The 19531-nt window shown below is 38.9% G+C and overlaps 1 protein-coding gene across 1 annotated transcript in view; it reads right to left on the minus strand.

Annotated features, from left to right (window-relative positions):
• Positions 1-1780: 1780 nt before the first annotated feature.
• SEC63 (SEC63 homolog, protein translocation regulator) overlaps positions 1781-19531 on the minus strand; it is a 37953-nt gene continuing 20202 nt past the window's right edge. Inside the window, exons 10-21 of the mRNA XM_083348220.1 lie at positions 18758-18890; positions 17563-17655; positions 15612-15766; positions 13189-13336; positions 11161-11243; positions 9453-9512; positions 8650-8820; positions 7341-7496; positions 6640-6741; positions 4158-4256; positions 3040-3144; positions 1781-2179 (exon numbers count right to left, since the gene is read on the minus strand). Coding sequence (XP_083204346.1) covers positions 2039-2179; positions 3040-3144; positions 4158-4256; positions 6640-6741; positions 7341-7496; positions 8650-8820; positions 9453-9512; positions 11161-11243; positions 13189-13336; positions 15612-15766; positions 17563-17655; positions 18758-18890 — 1446 coding nt within the window. The 3' untranslated portion in view covers positions 1781-2038. The remainder of the gene's footprint in view (positions 2180-3039; positions 3145-4157; positions 4257-6639; positions 6742-7340; positions 7497-8649; positions 8821-9452; positions 9513-11160; positions 11244-13188; positions 13337-15611; positions 15767-17562; positions 17656-18757; positions 18891-19531) is intronic.

Genomic DNA, 19531 nt, shown 5'->3' on the forward strand with positions numbered 1-19531 from the left:
TGTTCCCAGGATTATGATTCATTGCTGCATAGTAACAAAAATAATTTATTTCTACATATATACAGCCTAACATTCTCTCCCTTCCAAATTTCTTAGCAACATTCCACTGTTGCTTAATGAGTTGAATCACAGCAGCACCTATTGCTGATCTTAAAAAACATAACAGTGTTTGTCAAACAAGGCTAATCGTTAAAATTGTGACACCCTTAATAAAAAAATAAACAGGGCTGTAGAGTGGAATTGAAAGAAAAACTTGAAGAAGACCACAGCAAATCATTTCCCTACCGCTTCCAGAAAAAAAACAACCATAAGTATATATATATCTTTGTGGATATCAGGAATCAAATTTGACTTGAGGGAAATTTCATCTTTTGGGCTAATCCGGGCGTTAAGATACGGTAAATAATTTACTGCTCAAACTATATTGGAAAACATTTTGTTGGCAGAACTGTTTTCAAAAGGAAATTATTTTCATATTATAGTTTGATATTATGAATGTGGTGAGCTGAAAAAGCAAAACATTAACTCTGTGTGTGACAAATCTTTCTGTATAATACTTGAATGTTATATAATTATAATGTTGTGGATGGCAACTATTATATTACACTCTAAGCTTTAAACTCCAAACTTAATAAGCCAACAGTTGCTTTTTTTAATAAGACATTTTCACATGCAGGATGTTTTCAAATTTTATTTGCAACTACTGCAATTACAAAGAGAAATATCCATGTAAGTTTGCATTGAAAATGACAATCTTATTTCATAAACAGGGTCACAAATAAAGGAGGAAATTTGGCCTTTGGGTGGTTTCTGTTATATGAAAAATCTTCCTGCATGACCATTTTTTTGGTCAAGGGTTTAACAGTATTTTAGTTTTATAGTTCTTTAACATTTAATTATAAAAAAATCTTTCTACATGATTGACGTCTGAATGTATTTCTACAGTTTCTAACCACATCAATAATTATATTTATTACATGGGAAGAAACAGTAGAATTTATTGCAAGATTTCGCTTCTCCTTCACAGAAAACCTGTGATCTATATTTAATCAAAAACAACTGTTTGGGGAATATAGTCCACGTTAATATCCCTCAGTAGAGAAGAAAAATGAGCTATTGCAATGTAAACTTTTATCAAATTTACTCCAGTTTATTTTGAATTGTTCTGAATAAATACAAAAAACCATATCTTAGTGTGTCAGTGTGTCTGATTTAAAAGGCTTCTGACAAAATAAAGTAGATTGAAAGCCAACAATTATAGATTTGATATTTTTATATTTAGAAAAGGATATTGCCACTGCTTGATATAACATATGGTCCCCAAACTCTTAATATACATACAGGTTTATAAAAAGAAATACTGTATGATTTGCTAGATACTAGGTGCTTAGACATATTTTTAGCCACTGAGAAATATAGACTTGTAACCTGCATGAGAATTAGGGGCAAGAACTCCCCTCCACTAAAGGTAGATTTAAGTCTCAAAAAATAAGCCTATGGGTGTGACAATATGGAATGTTGGGTTAAGGTACCATGTCCAAAGCAAACAAAATAGACTGAAAGCTGTAAGCAATCTTAGCTCAATGTTCTTAACATCACTGCAAAAGGTCTTCCAGATTTTCCCACTGTAGAAACTCAAGCGGATGTTAATTTCAACAGAACATGTAAAACAAATTGCCTAATATGAAATGTTGGTTTAATGATTGCTTTTATTTAATAATAGTATCTGTTACTATACTGGACCAAAAGTTGATCAAACAATGTAGCCCACACTTCTGGACATTTAGAATAAAAAAGCTTTTATTTTTCAGTTGGAATAAATGCATCCTATACTTAAAGGCTGTGAAGAGCCTTAAGCATCTCCCAGGTTATACCAACTGACTTGACAGACCTCCACTGGGAAATTACATGAAGTATTCATAATTGGTAAAAAGAAACTTGAAAAAAAAAATCTTCAGTTCATCTGCCCTGCTTTTATCTTTTCCCAGGTCACATTGGTAGAGATATCCTGTGTCACACAGTTCACTCGCCATACTATTTAGTTATCCTCTTCTTCTTCCTCTTCTTCCTCAAAACTGTCTTCAAAACCTTCACTGTCTTCCTGGTCTTCATCTCCCTCTATTGCTGCATCCCACTGTGGATGGTTTTCTGGCACAGGTTTTGCTTCATGAACTTCCAGCTGCAGAGAGTTCAAGTGATTGAAGAAGGGACGGAGGCAGGAGGGGGGGAAATATAATTTAAATGTTATCATTGGGGGGAAGTTATTAAAAGTTTCTGCCACATAACATTACACATTAATTGAAGAGCACTCTAAGGTTCGGAGTAAACTGCAAAGTATTTTGCAGATATAATAAGTAGTTAAGCAAGTTGTTCCTCTTCTTCTGCAAGATTCCATATTAACCTTTTTTTAAAAAAATCAGGCATAGCTTGTGTATTTACGGGTCAAAATACCCAGACATTTTTTTCTTGCCCCTCAGAAGTGAGTACTTTTTTCTCTTAAGCAGAGCTGCTCAGTGTCACAGGTACCAAAATGTTTAAAACGGCTGTTCTGAGACAAGAAGCCTTAAAAAGATTTAGCTACATGTACTCCTGCCCTTACAGCCACAATGTGGACTAGAATTTCCATTGTTAAGCAAGGCGGTTATTGAGTGAATCACACTTTGTTTTATGACCTTTTTGCCAGGGATATTAAGTGAACCACTGCAGCCATTAAGTAGATCATGCAGCCATTAAGGGGATCTGGCTTCCCCCAGTGACTCTGCTTATTGGAAGACCCTTGGGAAGGCAACCAATGGAGTAATCAGGTGATCACAGGATAGGGGAGAGTCAGAACATCAAAAGTGAGCCGTATGCAGCTTTGGGAAGGTTTATTGTAACTTCAAATTGTTATTAAGCGACTAATCATAAACTGAGGACTACCTATGCAAGCCAACTTCTAGGTGCAAGAGGTACAAGTCAGTTGTATAGTATGCAGCAATATAAGTACTGAACTTGTAGAATCCTCCCCAATCCCCAAACCCATCTGTATGAGAAACCTACCTTTAACGGTTTAATCTGATCCAGGCCCATGTAGGAATCCGATCTTAAATAAAGGGTATATTGATAGTTTCCAGGTTTACCCGGTGCAGGAAATTTTAGTTCTACCTGGAAATATAGGTAATCACTCAGCTCAGGTTATAAAAGCAGAACAATGACACGACTTCAGCATACAACTTTAGAAAGTGCTAGGCTTTAAGGTTGTTCTTTCTAGCGCTGAACTGTTTATATTAGAGAGCTTAACAAATCCACTTTCCGAAATTTAGCAAGAACTGAGGAAAAAATCTTTTTATGGACAAAAAAAAAGTTTGAAAAAATTTATTGACAGCACTGATATCAAATGTGCTACATCTGTATAATTGTTCTCCGCTCACCTGATTCCACCTGACCTGTCAGTATAAAATTACCTCATTTCTCAAGTTTAACTCAGTCTCACTTTAACATTAAAGGTAAAGGTAAAGGTTCCCCCGCACATGCGTGCTAGTCGTTTCCAACTCTAGGGGCCGGTGCTCATCTCCGTTTCAAAGCCAAAGAGCCAGCGTTTGTCCAAGGACATCTCCGTGGTCATGTGGCCGGCATGACTAGACGCCAAAGGCGCACGGAACGCTGTTACCTTCCCACCGTAGTGGTCCCTATTTTTCTACTTGCATTTTTATGTGCTTTCGAACTGCTAGGTTGGCAGAAGCTGGGACGAGTAACAGGCGCTCACTCTGTTACGCGGCACTCGGGATTCGACCCGCCAAACTGCCAACCTTCTGATCGACAAGCTCAGCATCCTAACCCACTGAGCCACCGCGTCCCTTTAACATTACAAAGGTTAGAAGGTCTTCCTTAGGATGAGTCTCTAATTTCTCTGTCGGTACTGGGAAGAAGACAGGTTCCAAGGAAGGATTCCTGCAAGATAGCAGGCTAAGCTGAATGAGGAGCTATGAATCGGGCAGGGTCTAGGAAAAACAGAGGCTGAGACAATAACTGAGATCCAGAGAATGAACAGGAGTGAGATGGGGACGACAGACCACACAACACACAGCTCCACGTTGCCCACTTTCATCAGCGAAAAAGAGCAAAAGAAACCAACCCATCCCAGTTTTTAAGAATCAGAAATAAATGAAATACTTCACCTCTTCTTGGTCTTTTAATGTACACACATGATATGGCATTGATATTAATGTTTGTTCCTTCCTATCTGCTATATATAGCCACCACCACTCCTGTTTTTCCTGTTGAGAGGGAAGAAAGAGACAGTGATCACAATCCTCATCTGATTTTCACCAACAAAACCTGTAACTGATGTTTTAGAGTAAAAACTGTAAGTTGGCTCATTCCAAGAGAAAGTGCCAAATTAGGTTCTGTTAACTTTACTCCATCTCACAGAAAGCAAGCTTTGGCCAAGGAATCAAATATTTCTTCTTAGACAATTTTTAGGAACACTTTGCTACTCTGGCAGTGGCAAGATCAGTAACCTAGCCTAGGCCCGGGATATTTGCAGGACCGTCTGCTGCCGGGGACGACTTCCCATCGCCCGGTGCGCTCACACAGAGAGGGCCTCCTCAGGGTGCCGTCGGCTAGACAATGTCGGCTGGTGACCCCCAGGGTGGAGGGCCTTCTCTGTGGGAGCGCCAGCCCTCTGGAACCAACTCCCCCTTGAGCTTTGGATGGCCCCGGACCTCCAGTCCTTTCGCCGCAACCTCAAAACTTTCCTTTTTCATCAGGCTGACCTGGACTGACGACGGGTTTTTAAAATGTTTTAATTTTTAATTGTTTAGTCAATTTATTTTGGGGCTGTTTATTTAATTTCTCTTAACTTTTGTATTGTTGTTTTTATTGTTGTTAGCCGCCCTGAGTCCTTCGGGAGATAGGGCGGCATATAAGTCCCAAAAATAAATAAATAAATAAACAAACCACCACAGCATGTAAGCATTGGTATCATCCAGTTCAAACCTCTGCCTAGTACAAGACTATTATTATACTGAATACACCTAAATCTATAAAATAGAACATGGAATGGAGGTGAAGATAATTACCAGGCTTAAACCATATTCTGGATCAGAAGACAGTGCCTGACATTCAAACTAAGATGTGACAATGTTAAGAAATGAAAATGTAATGCAATATTTTCTCATAAGAGCCCTAATTGTTTCTATTTTGTCTGAAGCAAAACTCAAGAGGGCACCATCAACTTCCAATAGTCAACAAAGTAGGTTAAATAAAATGATTATTCATAATTTTGCCAAAATGCCTAACATGGTTCCAGGTTTCAGATAAAAGAAAACATGTGGCCCATATGTAGATAGAAACTGCATGACAACAAAATAAAACTTCGAACACCAAAGTATATGCTTGGTCAAGCTGGACCTGGAACTGTCACGTTGGCAATGTTCTTTTTAGAAGAGAAGGGCACTAAATGGGGTCATGCTAGGGAGCCAATATGCATGTGTGACAGGCTGAATACAGATAGTCCTCAACTTATGACAATTGAGTCCAAAATTTCCGTTGCTAAATGAGACATTTGTTAAATGAGTTTTGGCCCTTTTATGACCTTCCTTGCCACAGTTGTTAAGTGAATCATTGCAGTTGTTAAATTAGTAACATGATTATTAAGTAAATATGGCTTCCCCATTGACTTTGCTTGTCAGAAGGTTGCAAAAGGTGATCATACTGACCTCGGGACATGGCAACCATCATAAATATGAGTCAGTTGCCAAGAGTCTGAATTTTGATCATGTCATCATGGGTATGCTGCAATGATTTGTGTGTAAAATGGTCATAAGCCACTTTTTTCAGCGCTGTTGTAACTTCAGATGTCACTAAATAAATTATTGTAAGTCGAGAATTACCTGTACTAGAACAATCTTTACTATTTTAATGACCGTTTAAACAAAAATTCATCTAATGTTTATCTAACTATTGAATGTAAAAGGAAGATACAAGAAATCGGAAATCCAGCCTCATTAATTCACAATGTGAATGGTCTACCAGCCACTCCACACAGCCTATTCACCGTGACTTTATAACTATAAAGAAACCAGGAAGATTCAGAGAATACATCTACAATAGCAAGACCATAGCCTACTTTAGTTTTATGCAATCATTATTTCTTAACAATTAGCTATAAACCTATGTTCACATTTTATAACAAATCCCTCCCTTCATATTTAGATTCTTATGAGCACAGAGGAACAAAAAGAGATGAACTATGTGGATTTTTTTTACATTAGCTAATGATAAGAAACTGGGGCATACTGTTAAAACCTAGTTTAATATTCTGCCAAAAACACAAAACAGAACACTGAAAAAAATAACAAAGAAACATTAAATGATGGCAAACTTGACAGATTAGAGCTGCTTCTTCAATCTTAATAAAACTATACTGGGCATGCTCCCTAGTGAATATGGAAGTGCATAAAAGACTGTAACTGTGCATAAGAACAGCCACAGGTTTTGAATAACTTCCAAGCGCTCAAAATCTACCTTACGTTTCTGAAGACTTATTGAGAAATTAAATGTTTAAGGCCCAAACAAAAACTGTTCTGAAATTTTGCATTCACTTTATAACTTGTCAAAATGTGAATATTTTCATCTCAAGCTTATTTTTTTGCTGACCTCTGGAAAGTAGAGACTGTAAACAGGATGAGTTATTTTTGACTTGGTTTCCAAGAGAGCCCGTTCTTTTCGCTGTATACTCTGTTGTAATTCTTGCCATTCCTAGTAGAAAAAGAAAAGTGCCATTTGTGTCTTCCTTAAGAAAATAACTTATCTGCAGTTTGAGAAGAGTGTGTAAATTAAAATAGAAATGCAATGTATTTGTATCTTAATAATTTTGAAAGGAAAAGAACTACCAATTTTAAATCCATTTTATCAATTTCATTGTCTGAATAAAAACATTTGGATGGTTTACTCTATTTGGACACTGGCACGTTACACAGAAACAGGAAGCTCATATACTTTACAAAGACTTTCCGATTCTATCTTTTACCTAATTTTATTAATTACAAAATAGTATCTTTCCCTTCACCCCACTGAATGGACTGATGAGAGCGTGATGGACTGATGCTTGTGCAGGGAGTTGGACTAGATGACCTCCAACGCTGTTATTCTATGTTCTGTGTGTCTTATCATAGAAAAGGCTTTGGGTTAGATCAGGGGTAGACAACCTTGGCTCTTTTATGACTCGTCGACTTCAACTCCCAGAATTCTGGGAGTTGAAGTCCACGAGTCATAAAAGAGGCAAGGTTGCCTACCCTTGCGTTAGATCAAATGACTATCATGGTATTTCTCCAACAGGTAATAAAAAGAAATCTTACAGCTTCATCATCCTTGCTTTGCTTTTCATCTGCTTCTCTGTCAGAGTCTCGGTCACTGCCATCATCTTTCTCACTTAATGATTCCCGGTTAGTGTCATCTTCTTCAGATTCACTTCCTTTATCAGAAACATCGTAATCATCATCCTTGACAATTTCCTAAATTTAAAAAGGGTAACTTTTTTACATTCCGACGTGTTCACAGCACTACACCTACGCAGGTAGCAAATTGTAGCCAATGCTGACTGAACTTATAAAACTTACACAGGATCAAACCTGATTAGTCCTATGACGCAAAACACAAACAACAAGCGAGAAGGCAGTGTCAAACTAGTTCCATGTTCTTTTCCTAGCAACAATACAGAGGTGTCCATGTAATCATTGAGAGTTGAACTTGAATCAAAGGATCTTTTGCCTTTGACTATTAGATTATTTCCATTCGTGAGTACGTCGCCTTTACTAGCTTCCTCCTTAGCTTACTTTGGATAATCTCCTATAGCAGTGATGGCGAACCTTTTAGAGACCGAGTGCCCAAACTGCAACCGAAAACCCACTTATGTATTGTCGGGTGCCGGGTAGGTGTGGCCCATTGGGTGGGTGTGGTCAATTGGGTGGGCGTCACCCATTGGGTGGGCTGGCTGCAGTGGTAATGGCAGACTGGGTGGGACTAAAAAGTTCAGTCAATTCCAATTTTGCAAGATTTTTTTTTCCTGCAAGAAGTTGAAATTGATTGATTGATTGAACTTTTTTTTTTTTGCACAAGGCATTGGAGACCTAAAGCAAAAAGGTTTTATAAAACCCAAGTGATGACCTAGTACTGTGATGACGGCGCAGCGTGCCTACAGAGAGGGCTCTGCGTGCCACCTGTGACACGCATGCCATAGGTTCGCCACCACAGTCCTATAGTGAAATTTAAGAGATTCTCTCATTTTTTTAAAAAAATAAAAATAAAAAATAAAGGCATGCTACCAAATAAAACAGGAAGGAGGATATGCTACAGCCCTCTGTAGAATGACAAAAAGAACCTCTTCCCTTCATTACTTATCAGGATTACCTAATGCTCAGCTACTATATTCCACAGGCTTCAGTTAAGCAGTATGGAATTTGGTCTATAAGTTCTAAACGGAAGTGTTGGGTCTCACAGAAATCAAATTATTTTGCAGCTTACAATCCCCCACATAATTTCGCTTGGTATAAATCTCCATTTATTTATTTTTTCCCATTAAACTACAAACCCTGGTCAACAGTTTCTCTGAAATTTAAGTACTTCAAGAAGCCCGAAAACAAAATCCCAACCCATTTTGATACATACACTCCCAGCGACCCCGTTCGCTTGTTTTTGTTTCAACTGCTTTGTTTGTAGCACAGGAGCAGGAGCTGGCTTTTTTTTCACAACTTTTTTCTTCTTTGACTTGGAAGCCTTCTTTGTCCCTTTATTCTTCTGCTGCCATCCTTTAGTCTTCCCTTTATTAAGGTCTCCTTGCTGCAAAGTTGGTAACATTTAAAGTGGTTACTTCAATCCTTCAGCCACCCCAGTGCTTTTAAGTATCAGAACAGAAATTGATACAGACTTTTTGTGGAGAAAAAAGCAGCTGACTAGGGCACCGCTAATATCTCTACAGGAAACAGCTGGCTCTACAGCAGAGTATGACACCAACAAAGCCCCACCTGGCTATCATTTCATGTATTTTTAACATATGTCTACAACCGTCTTCTCAACAAAAGCTGCTGAATACTATACTATATATTATAAACCAGGGATCCCCAACCCAGCCGGTGGCCTGTAAGGAAATGGGCTGCACAGCTTGAGGTGAGCAAAACTAAAACCATCCCCCCACCCTGGGTCAGTGGAAAAATTATCTTCCATGAAACTGGTCCCTGGTGCCAAAAGGGTGGGGAACACTGTTATAAACACAGAAATCAGATTAAATTATTATTATTATTTTTTAGCCTTCCAAAAGGTTTTACCCTCCAAGGATTAAAATAATCATAAAGTACTTGGCAACCTTGCAATTTAGCAACAAGGACTCATTCAAAGAGGAAACCGCAATGGTTACTAAATAAACTTCACGGAATTACAACACAACCGTCCACACCTATTTATTTTGAACTTACGCCATCCTCTGCAGGTTGTTCTTCAGCTGAACAGGTTGACTGTTCCTTCTCAAACACTTCCTTGAATAAAGGGAGAAATAAATTTACCTTAGTCTCTTCTGTATCAACATGAAAAACTGATCAATTAAACATTAATAATGAACAGAAAGTGAAACGTTGTTTTGCATTTCTCAAGATGAAGAATCCAGTTATTAATACAGGGCAATTTCAACCAGTCTAATCATTGGTGGAAAGACTTTGGGCTCCTGAGATATTTTTAAATTTAACCGTAAATAACTGTTGAAAGCAAATATGTACATGGAAGAATTAAGGAACAGAAAGTGCACATGGATTAGATTAAGAGTTGGTTTGAAATGCCAGAACTACATTTGCAGTTGTGTAGGGAGAGTCTCAGTCATCCAAGTCATAGTTGTCTCAAGGGTGTTTTTTTGGAAAAGCACTTTTGAAACATACATTTGCAGTTCTTTTTACAAATGTATTTATTAAATTTTTATGCTGCCCATCTCACTTATATGATGATTCTGGGCAGCAAACATTTCTTTCTTCTATTTTTTCTTTCGCCTAATTTAAAATGGAGGGTTTTTCATTATCACTGTTGTAAAAGAACTGCAAAGAAATCAGAGAGGTAGATCTACTGTAGATCACCTAGAGATCTACTTTTTGACCATATTGTAAAGATGAATGAATGTTACATCTCCCAGCTGATAAAGGGCATACCTGCAAACTGTGCTATTAAAAAAATAATAAAAGACAGAAAAATTATTTTGTTTTAAAAAAAATTAAGAAGCATATTACTGTATAGCCTTCTCTTGGTAACTGCATTTCCAAAAAGGCACTAACAGTATCCACTTTCACAAAGTGAAAAGTGAATATGAAATCTTTTGTTCTAATGCCAAGCAAAAAATATTTCAGAGATATGAGTTCTAAGGGAGAGAGAAAAGACTGTATAGCTCTTTTTAATCATGAGAAGTTTCTTTACCTAGCACTGAATTACCTATTTAGCACAAGTCCTTGTGATTTTTCTTGAATGCCAAAATCTCTCCCCATCCCAGATCAGCTTTGATAACAGAAGAGCTGCATTTGTGGCCCTGTTGAACAATGGCAGCTTGATTATCAAAGCCTAGTCCATGGTTCCATAAAAACTGACCCAGACGTACTTAGGCAGATGGGGAAGGGGGAACTTTTAAGAAAAAGCTAAGGAGTAAATTATTAAGTGCTTCCCAAACTATTTGCTGGAAACCTGATTGCAGGATTACTCTATCTGGAAGGAACAAGTTAGCCTCACAAACATAAGCAGATTCTGTTTCACATTTTAGCAGAATCAGATGGTATTTGGGGCCCTAGTTGCCGTCTCTATATGGCATAATATATTTGTCTCTTATAATTATTTATATATTACCAATTCTTATCCATGGAAACAAAGCTTCAGGTTGGGCACAAATCAGATGAGCTGTTTTCTGAGTCATAAAACTGGGATCCAGAACAAATCCTGTAGTCAGTCAGTATGTCTAATTTGAAGCAGAGGGCGTGCTTAGAAGTCTCCCTTCATGTACCACACAAAAAAGCCAAAAGTGGGGATTTTGGCATGAACTGAGGTGTTAAGAGAATTCCACAATCTTGTGCAGTTTGCTTCTTGATGCATTCAGGGATACGATCGGACAGAGCATAAATAAACCCAAGAACAGTGTGTACCAATATGAATACTTACTGCCATTGTCTGTCTTGTCAAGGTGACCAAAACTGTGACTAGCGATCCTACAGTGATGTTATTACTGTCTTCATCATCCAAAACTGAAATAAAGGTTCCCCAATTATATAGCTTTCTTGTGAATAGGTTTTACTCAACTTTTAAATGCATGACTCAAAAAAGCTAATTTTTTGCAGCTTGAGCTCTCATCTGGATTTTATCCAACCAGCTCATTTAATGATAAAACTCAAAGGACCTTAAAGATACATCACGAGCAGCTGCAGATTGAAGGACAAAGGTGCCAGAGTCTATAAGAATGCCAGAGTCTATAAGAATATATAAGAAGAGGTTTTTGATAGCTGCACAAAGACAAATTTGTATATATTCAATTTCTGCTTCAAAAACTCTGCACAGAATCCTCTTTTTAAAAAAGTTAAAAATGCATACTTTTGAATAAAGGTGTGTAAAATGTTCCAAATCTGGACTCTATCAAATTTGAACCATCTCTTTTTTCAGTCTTGAAATAACCTGCTTTGCACTCAAAACAGTTTTGCATTCAAAATGTGGTATTTCATACTTTGAATTCAAGTTATGTGCACTCCTATTTTGGAACTAAAGAACTTTAGACAGCTTGATGTATGATACAAAATAACTAAGGAATCTAAAACTGTATTTTTAGTGCTGTATCTCCCTGGCATCATCTGATGACTGCCAAATATGCAGGACTACTGCACTGTTTATACCTGCCATATAAACTGGCATCAGATAAAGCAACATATCTGAAGGGAAACAGGTTGGGAAAAGCTGTTCTGAATAACAGTCTATGTTACAAATGAAGAATAAAATAAGGCAAAGGTAACCCATCAAATCACATAACTGGAAATTTAGAAAATCAAACTTCTTTAAAAACAATCCTTTAAAAAGTAATATTAATCAAAGGTAAACAGGTTTAATGGATTAAGGAAAAAGCTATTCAGACAAAATGTTCCTTTTTTAAAATTATCAAATTTCCTCACAGGAACTCTTTAACGAGTAAAAGGGACTATCTCCTTACTGCTCAACATCTACAACTTCATATGTACTTAGATTTAAAAATGAATTGAATGACTACTGCCCGTTTAGATCAATCAAATCATTTTAATGGGTACATTAAAAAAAATCAAATAAAATTTGATGTGTTAGTTCTGGAAAACAATGAATCCTTGTTTCCTCCCATTAGGTGAGAAAGATGCAGGATCAAAACAGGAGCATGCATGCATGTGTGCATGCCTATACATACTGTATAAATCCATGCAGTGAATTACTACAAATGCAATGTTATGTATGTTTAATTTATAACCTATCAGACTGGTATTAATCCAGCTAGCCTTAACTGAATATGGGCTACATCAAAATTTGTCATGTTTTATGTGAGAAACACTTAGTAGTAAGCTGTGGTCTTCCATCACAGCTGGGGTATGCACAGTTATTTCATTCTGAACCACTTAGAACAGACATGTCAAACTCACAACATCACGTGACATTGCACAACATACCAGGACAGTTTTGCCATTGCCGGCAATAGGGGGGCAGGCCGGCAGTTTGACACCCAGGATTTAGAATATGAAATTTCACAACATTCTCACTTCAAATATAAAATTATTGTCTTAATATCCTTCGCATTCTGAAATGATTCAAGCTTGAAAGTCATTGGCAAAGAAGTATTTAATACTGAGAATAGCTTTTTCAAGCTTGAAACTTGAAATAGAAGCTTGGAGTAGCCTGTTCAATGGCCAGAGTGGTTTCATATTTGCAAATAGGACATTTTGGGAAATTCCAACCTTGAAACATTTTTCACAGCCCTTGTCCAGACTTATACATGTTAACCTGTCAGCATGGAAGCTTATTATATCCTCTTTATTTGAACCTCAAATCTAAGACAGCCAGTGCAGGAGACCTCAAAATTCCTAAGCAATTAACAGTGTAAATTCACTATTATTATTAAATATATGGCATTAATTTGACAGTAGGAATCTTGGTCAACTCACTAAGACAGCACATACTACCTACCCTGGGGTTTTATATCCATGGTGATATGTGGAAAACTGCCAAGGACAGCCATAACGTCTTCATATTTTTCATCTTCAAGAAAGTGTAGTAAATTGTGACGATCTGAGGCTTTCAAACTCACCAAGTCTTGGATAGATTTAATTTTATACTGTTTTCATTAAACAAAACAAAACATACATTTCTAAGTATTAGATATGAATTATCAAGAACGTGAGCTGTATCAAACTTTGTTTTTACTTTATTACAAAAAGATTGCAAAATATGTTGAATCTCTATATGTCAGGCATGTCAAACTCAAGATGTCACATGACGTCGCACGACATATTGCAACTTTTTTCCCCATTGCTGGCAATGGGGTGGGTGCAGTTTCGGTGTGACGCATCCGGCCCGTGGGCCGGCAGTTTGACATGCCTGCTACGTGTGATTCTCTGGAAATGGAGCAATGTTTAATTAATTAAACATAAAGATTAACTGGATAATCTTTGAGAAAGGAGACAGGAAGGTGGGAAATGCAATATTGCTTCCTTTTTCCTATCCACCCTCCCTAGTCAACTCAATAACTAACCTCAAATTGTCAAATTTCAATCTTCTTTATATTCCACTGCCTCTCTGTCTGTCTCTGTCTCTGTCTCTCTCTCTCTCTCTCTCTCACACACACACAAACACACACACACACACAGAGAGAGAGAGAGAGAGAGAGAGAGAGAGAGAGTTACATACAGTAATTGCATTTCAGGCACTTGGCAACTGGCTTGTATTTATCTGTTGCAACATCCCAGAGGCAGATGACAATTTGTGACATTTTTTGCCATTTCCAGCAGAAAATGGCAAAAGCTTCCCATTGCCCAAATGGTGGATTCATTTAACAACCAAATGGTTCACCAAACCACTTGATTTAACAACCAGAGTGATGGCTCTAATAAAAACAATCATAAAATCAAATCTGGTCACGTGGTACTTCAACTTACAACCGCAACAACTTGCAACTAAAATTCGGGGTTCCATTATGGTCTTAAATTGAGGACTACCTGCAGCTGTTTGCTTTTCAGGGATTTGGAACAACAGCTTTTGTAGACTTTTCTTGTTTTATTACTTTGAAATGTAACACTTTGGGACAAAATTTTGTATGAATTATTTCACTCATTTATTAGATTTTTATCCTGACTTTTCATTTATAAGTAACTCAAGGCAGCAAATATAAATAATATTTCTACTTTCCCCACAACAAAAACCTTGTGAAATGGATTGTGCTGAGCGTGCATGACTGGCCCAAGGTCATCCAGCTGACTTTCATGCACAAGGTGGGACTAGAACTCATACTCTCTTAGTTCCCAGGTCAGTTCCATAAACATTAGGTAAAGGTAAAGGTTCCCCCGCACATGTGTGCTAGTCGTTTCCAACTCTAGGGGGGCGGTGCTCATCTCTGTTTAAAAGCCGAAGAGCCAGCGCTTGTCCGAGGACGTCTCTGTGGTCATGTGGCCAGCATGACTAGACGCCAAAGGCACACGGAACGCTGTGTTGTGGCCCCGACCCCCCGTGCCTGTCCTAACCGAGGAAGAGGACTCTGAGGATGATGGGAAGGGACTGGCAAGGCTTCCCTCTCTGGGGCCCTCCTCTCTGGCAAGGCCTCCGTCTCCATCTGAAGGCCGAGAGGAGCAGCCTGGGACGGAACTCGAGCAGCTGCAGCAAATACAGTCTAGTGAAGATGACTCATGGCTAGACCCTCGAGAAAGACGCAGGGCCAAGCGTCTGCAGCAACGTAGGTTGAGTAGGAGGGCCAGGGAGTAGCTGAGTCATTGAGCCACACCCCATAAAGTACAAAAGGGGGTGTGGCTGCTCTCAGAACTTTGTGACGAACAATAGTTTAAACAACTTCTGGTCACATCTTTGGAACTCTGCTTCTTGTTTGAAACCCTGGTCTGAATTCTTGGCAACGCTTCTGTACATCTGCTTCTGAACTGTTTGTTTGGACGTTATCTCATTTCAGCTGACATTCGAGCCTATTTTGCTGCCAAGGCCTTATCAGAAGGCAATTAACTAAAGCCTGTAGAATTAACTCTTGCTAGTCATGCCTGCTTGTCTGTTTGTTTGTACTCCGGGAGGGCGGAACAGAACACGCTGTTACCTTCCCACCGTAGTGGTCCCTATTTTTCTACTTGCATTTTTACGTGCTTTCGAACTGCTAGGTTGGCAGAAGCTGGGATGAGTAACAGGCGCTCACTCTGTTACGCGGCACTCGGGATTCGACCCGCCATACTGCCGACCTTCTGATCGACAAGCTCAGCGTCCTAACTCACTGAGCCACCGCGTCCCTTCATAAACATTACACCAAACAATTAAGTGTCTCAAAGAACATTTTCCAGAATGTGGTCAGATCAAGTGAGTTCTAAGATGCTACAGATTATCTCAGTGTCTTCTTCTACCTTTTTATGATTAGACACCCTTCTGAGATTATCTTCTTCAATATGCGGGAGTTGAAGGAGTGGAGACTTAAACTGCTGAAGCCCTTGGACAGTCATCTGAGAAAGTTTCATGCAGTTTTCCAAAGAAGCCAATGAAGGAGCACGAAATTCTCTTTCTGAGGGAAAAACATAGGGAAATATTTATACTCAATTGTCAGTATTAATACACAGTACAGGTAATCCTAAAAATTACAATTGGTAATTGGTACCAAAATTTCCATAACTAAGCAATGCGGTCAAAGCAGTGTCACGTGACCACACTGCTTGCAGTTAAGCAAGGATCGTGCATCGTTAAGCCATCACCCCCTTGCAACTTCCTGCCAACCACCAACAGCCAAAGTCAGTGGAGAAGCTGGCAGAAAATTGCAAATCCCAGGCAATTTACAAACAGGTCAGCGGTGTGTGTGCTGCCAAGTAGAATGTAAAAGTGGCCAGGAAGAATGTGTAAGTGGCCGGGGAGGGACAGTGTGAGTGCAGCGGGGCTAGAGGAGGGTGTGTGATTGGCCTAGAGGTGCAGCACAAGTGCGAGGTTCAGGGAGAGTGTGTGTGAGAATGTGTGGGTACTTATATGGTGTTAACTGCTGGGGGCGGCTTACCCAAGCAACTTGTGACTCTGCTTGCAAGGAAGCAGTAGGGAAGATTGCCTGTCACAATCACATGATGCCGCAACTATCATGAAGTGCAAGCCAGTCGCCAAGCACCCACATCAGGATCAAGCGACTGCAGGAGTGCCGGGACTGCCGTAATTTCAAAGACTAGTTGTAACCATCACTCATTCAGCATCACTGTAACATCAAAGGGTTGCTGAACGATTTGTCATTCACTGAGGACTACCTGTTCATTCACCCCGGAACTGTAGTACTAGGTACTTCAGTGAAAATGGAACATGGACTCGGAGGAGGAATAACCTTAAAAATACTATCAGGTCTCTTGTTCTAGTTTAAGGATGCCTTGATGTAATTTGATTTCAGCTATTTAAAGAAAGTTAAAATAAATACAGGTAGTCCTCAACTTGTGACCACAAATGAGCCCAAAATTTTCACTGCTAAGCAAGGGTGAAGTGAAATTAAGTGAATTTTGCCTCGTTTTGCTTTCTTTCTTGCCACCATTGTTAAGTGAACATTGCAGCTGTTAATAATAATAATACGACTGTTAAGTGGATCTGGTGTCTCCGTTGACTTTGCTTGTCAGAAAGATGCATAAAGGTGATCACATGAGCCTGGGGCACTGCAACCATTACAAACACTGGCCAGTTGTCCAGTATCTGAATTCTGATCACGTGACCATATGGAGATGCTGCAAGGCTTGTGTGAAAAAGGGTCATCGGTCACTTTTTCCAGTGTAGCTTTGCTGTAACTTCCAATAGTCACTAAACGAATGGTTGTAAGTTGAGGACTGCCTATACAATGTTACTCCTCCCTCACAGGTTACTTGTTTCCACAGAAAGGCTATAGGGTTTTAAATATTACTAGACAACCCATGACCACTTGGGCCATCCTTTCAGAGATACTTCCTTACCACAATTCTCAATGCCTTCAACAATGTACTGTCTCCAATGGAAGAGCCAGGATACATTCAGAAATGTTATCTGCCTTGGAAATAACCCACGCTGAACTGTATAGCGCAGTCGAACATCAGCACAGGAAATGTTTTATGACATTTTGTATTATGTCATAAAGCGCTTCATAATTTTTGTGTCACACAAATGTTTTATTAAAATTTGCCAAATTTCAAACGCTGTGGGAGGAACGGGTCCTGGATTTTGGACACATTCTGTAAATTAAGCCATTTACATGTACCTTGATTCAAAGCGTTTTGCCCTCCAGTGAAGAGTTTCATCCAGTTTAAACTTACCGGAAAGAGTGTTTCAGTAGTACAGAGATAGCATTCACAAATATATCTTAAGACTTACCTTCACGGCTACGTGCCATGAGTATTAATTGGCAGATTACGTTTACCATTTCTTGAAGCAAGGAAGGGCACTTTTTTAAGACAAACTGTTGATCTACGAAAAAGGAAAACAACTGAACAATTCTTTGCATAAGGTGAATGCTATACATGATTATAGTGTTTCCTTTCCTATTATACAGCTACCAAAAGACCTGTCCAATGCATTAGGTAAGTTCAAAATGGCAACATACAAGCAAGCTTCTCTTCGTGAAAAAAGTCATCCCATCTTCTCTTCCCCTTCACAAACCTAACTCCACACTACCTCAAAATCTGCTCTGAAGGCTTGTCCAATCCTCTAGGGCAGTGGTTCTCAATCTTTTCTTCACCACAAACCTCCACCAAGACTTAACTCAAGATTTAAATCTTAACATTTCTTCAAGTTTTTGTGGACCCCCTGTGATGGCATAGGGGCCCCCCAGGAGTTGCAGACTACAGGTTGAGAACCACTGCTCTAGAGCAGATGGGGGGGAAGAGACTGAGAGACTGCAGAGGAAGAGGGGATTTGTCTACCAGCAGCACCTTCTTCAATGGTTGATGGACACAGTAAGTTTCATCCGATATCTACATACTCAATCGATCAAATCTCAATCTAAATCAAGATACGCATAAACTCTATATTCTTGGGCATGCACAGGCAGACATTTCTTTTGCTTTTGCTGCCATGACTCTTCCCCTAAGCAAGTAATGGGGGGGGGGGGGGGAAATCCAGAAGTCACAATTAAGCATAATTTTCTGTTGCTGAGAGCAACTGAATAGCTATCAAATAACCATTTACTATAGCTTCTTGCTTGCCCATTGCCAATAATTTACAACAGGACCTCACTAATTCATACAAAAGGTGTGAAGGAGAAAGAGGGGAACAGTTTGCAGAAATAACTAGTTCAAGACTAACCTAGCTTAAGAAATATACAGATTTCAGTCGCTTATGGGAAGTTTTTGATAAAACTCAAAATTTTATAATTGATTGAAAATACGTATGTGGTGAAGGTACGCTTTAAGACATGAGTTCCTTTTGTGAGCCTAAAAAAGCAAACAAGTTCTTTGCCATCAAAACAAATACTAGCTCATACAAAACAAGTATAAAACTTGTATTTCAACTGGATAATTTCAAATCCTTGTTCTAGGCCTCTGGTCTCATGGTTTCCAAAAATAAATACCTTGTTCAAGTGTCTCAGGAACGTTCATTCTGGCAAGGTGAGCTAGTAAGAGCACCCTGGCTTTCAAGCTATACGGACAAGTAAGCGGAGGTTCGTTTTTCTTCAAATTAATGCTGCCAATTTCTCTTATAAGCTGGAAATGAAAAAGACAGACAATGCAACTGTAGGATACAGGTAGCCCTCATCCCAGATTATTGGGGGCAATAAACTGACTTTGTAATAATGCCGCTTGGCGGGGGCCGAAAGCCCTAATAAGCAGGCATATACATAGAATGAAGGCTATTGCTAAGCACATTGGTTTGTGCTTAAATTGTAAGCCGCCCTGAGTCTTCGGAGAAGGGCGGGATATAAATGGGATTAAAATAAAAAATAAAAAAATAAAAACTTACAATCATAATGGAGCCTGCCGATTATGGTAATAAGTTGTGAAGGTCATAAAGTGAGTCATCACATGACTGACCCAATTCTTTCTTATTTGGTGGAGTTATTAAGCAAATCACCATGGCTCAGTGAATTTGTGATCATTAAGTGAATTTGCAATAATTAAGTGAAGCCATTGTTCGCTATGGGAGATTTTTTGCCAAAAACCAAAAGTAGGATACTACTAACGGCCATAAAAGTGGGCTAGCTGCCGAGCACCTAAAATACGATCATGTGACTGGGGGAGGTGTGCAACCACTGGAACTTTGGAATCGAGTTGTAAGTACCTTTGGGGGGGCTTTGTCATCACTTCAAATGGTCAAATGGTCACTAAATGACCAGTCATAAGTTGAG

This window comes from Vipera ursinii, assembly GCF_947247035.1.
Source record: "Vipera ursinii genome assembly, chromosome: 1".
In the NCBI taxonomy this organism is placed as follows: Eukaryota; Metazoa; Chordata; class Lepidosauria; order Squamata; family Viperidae; genus Vipera; species Vipera ursinii.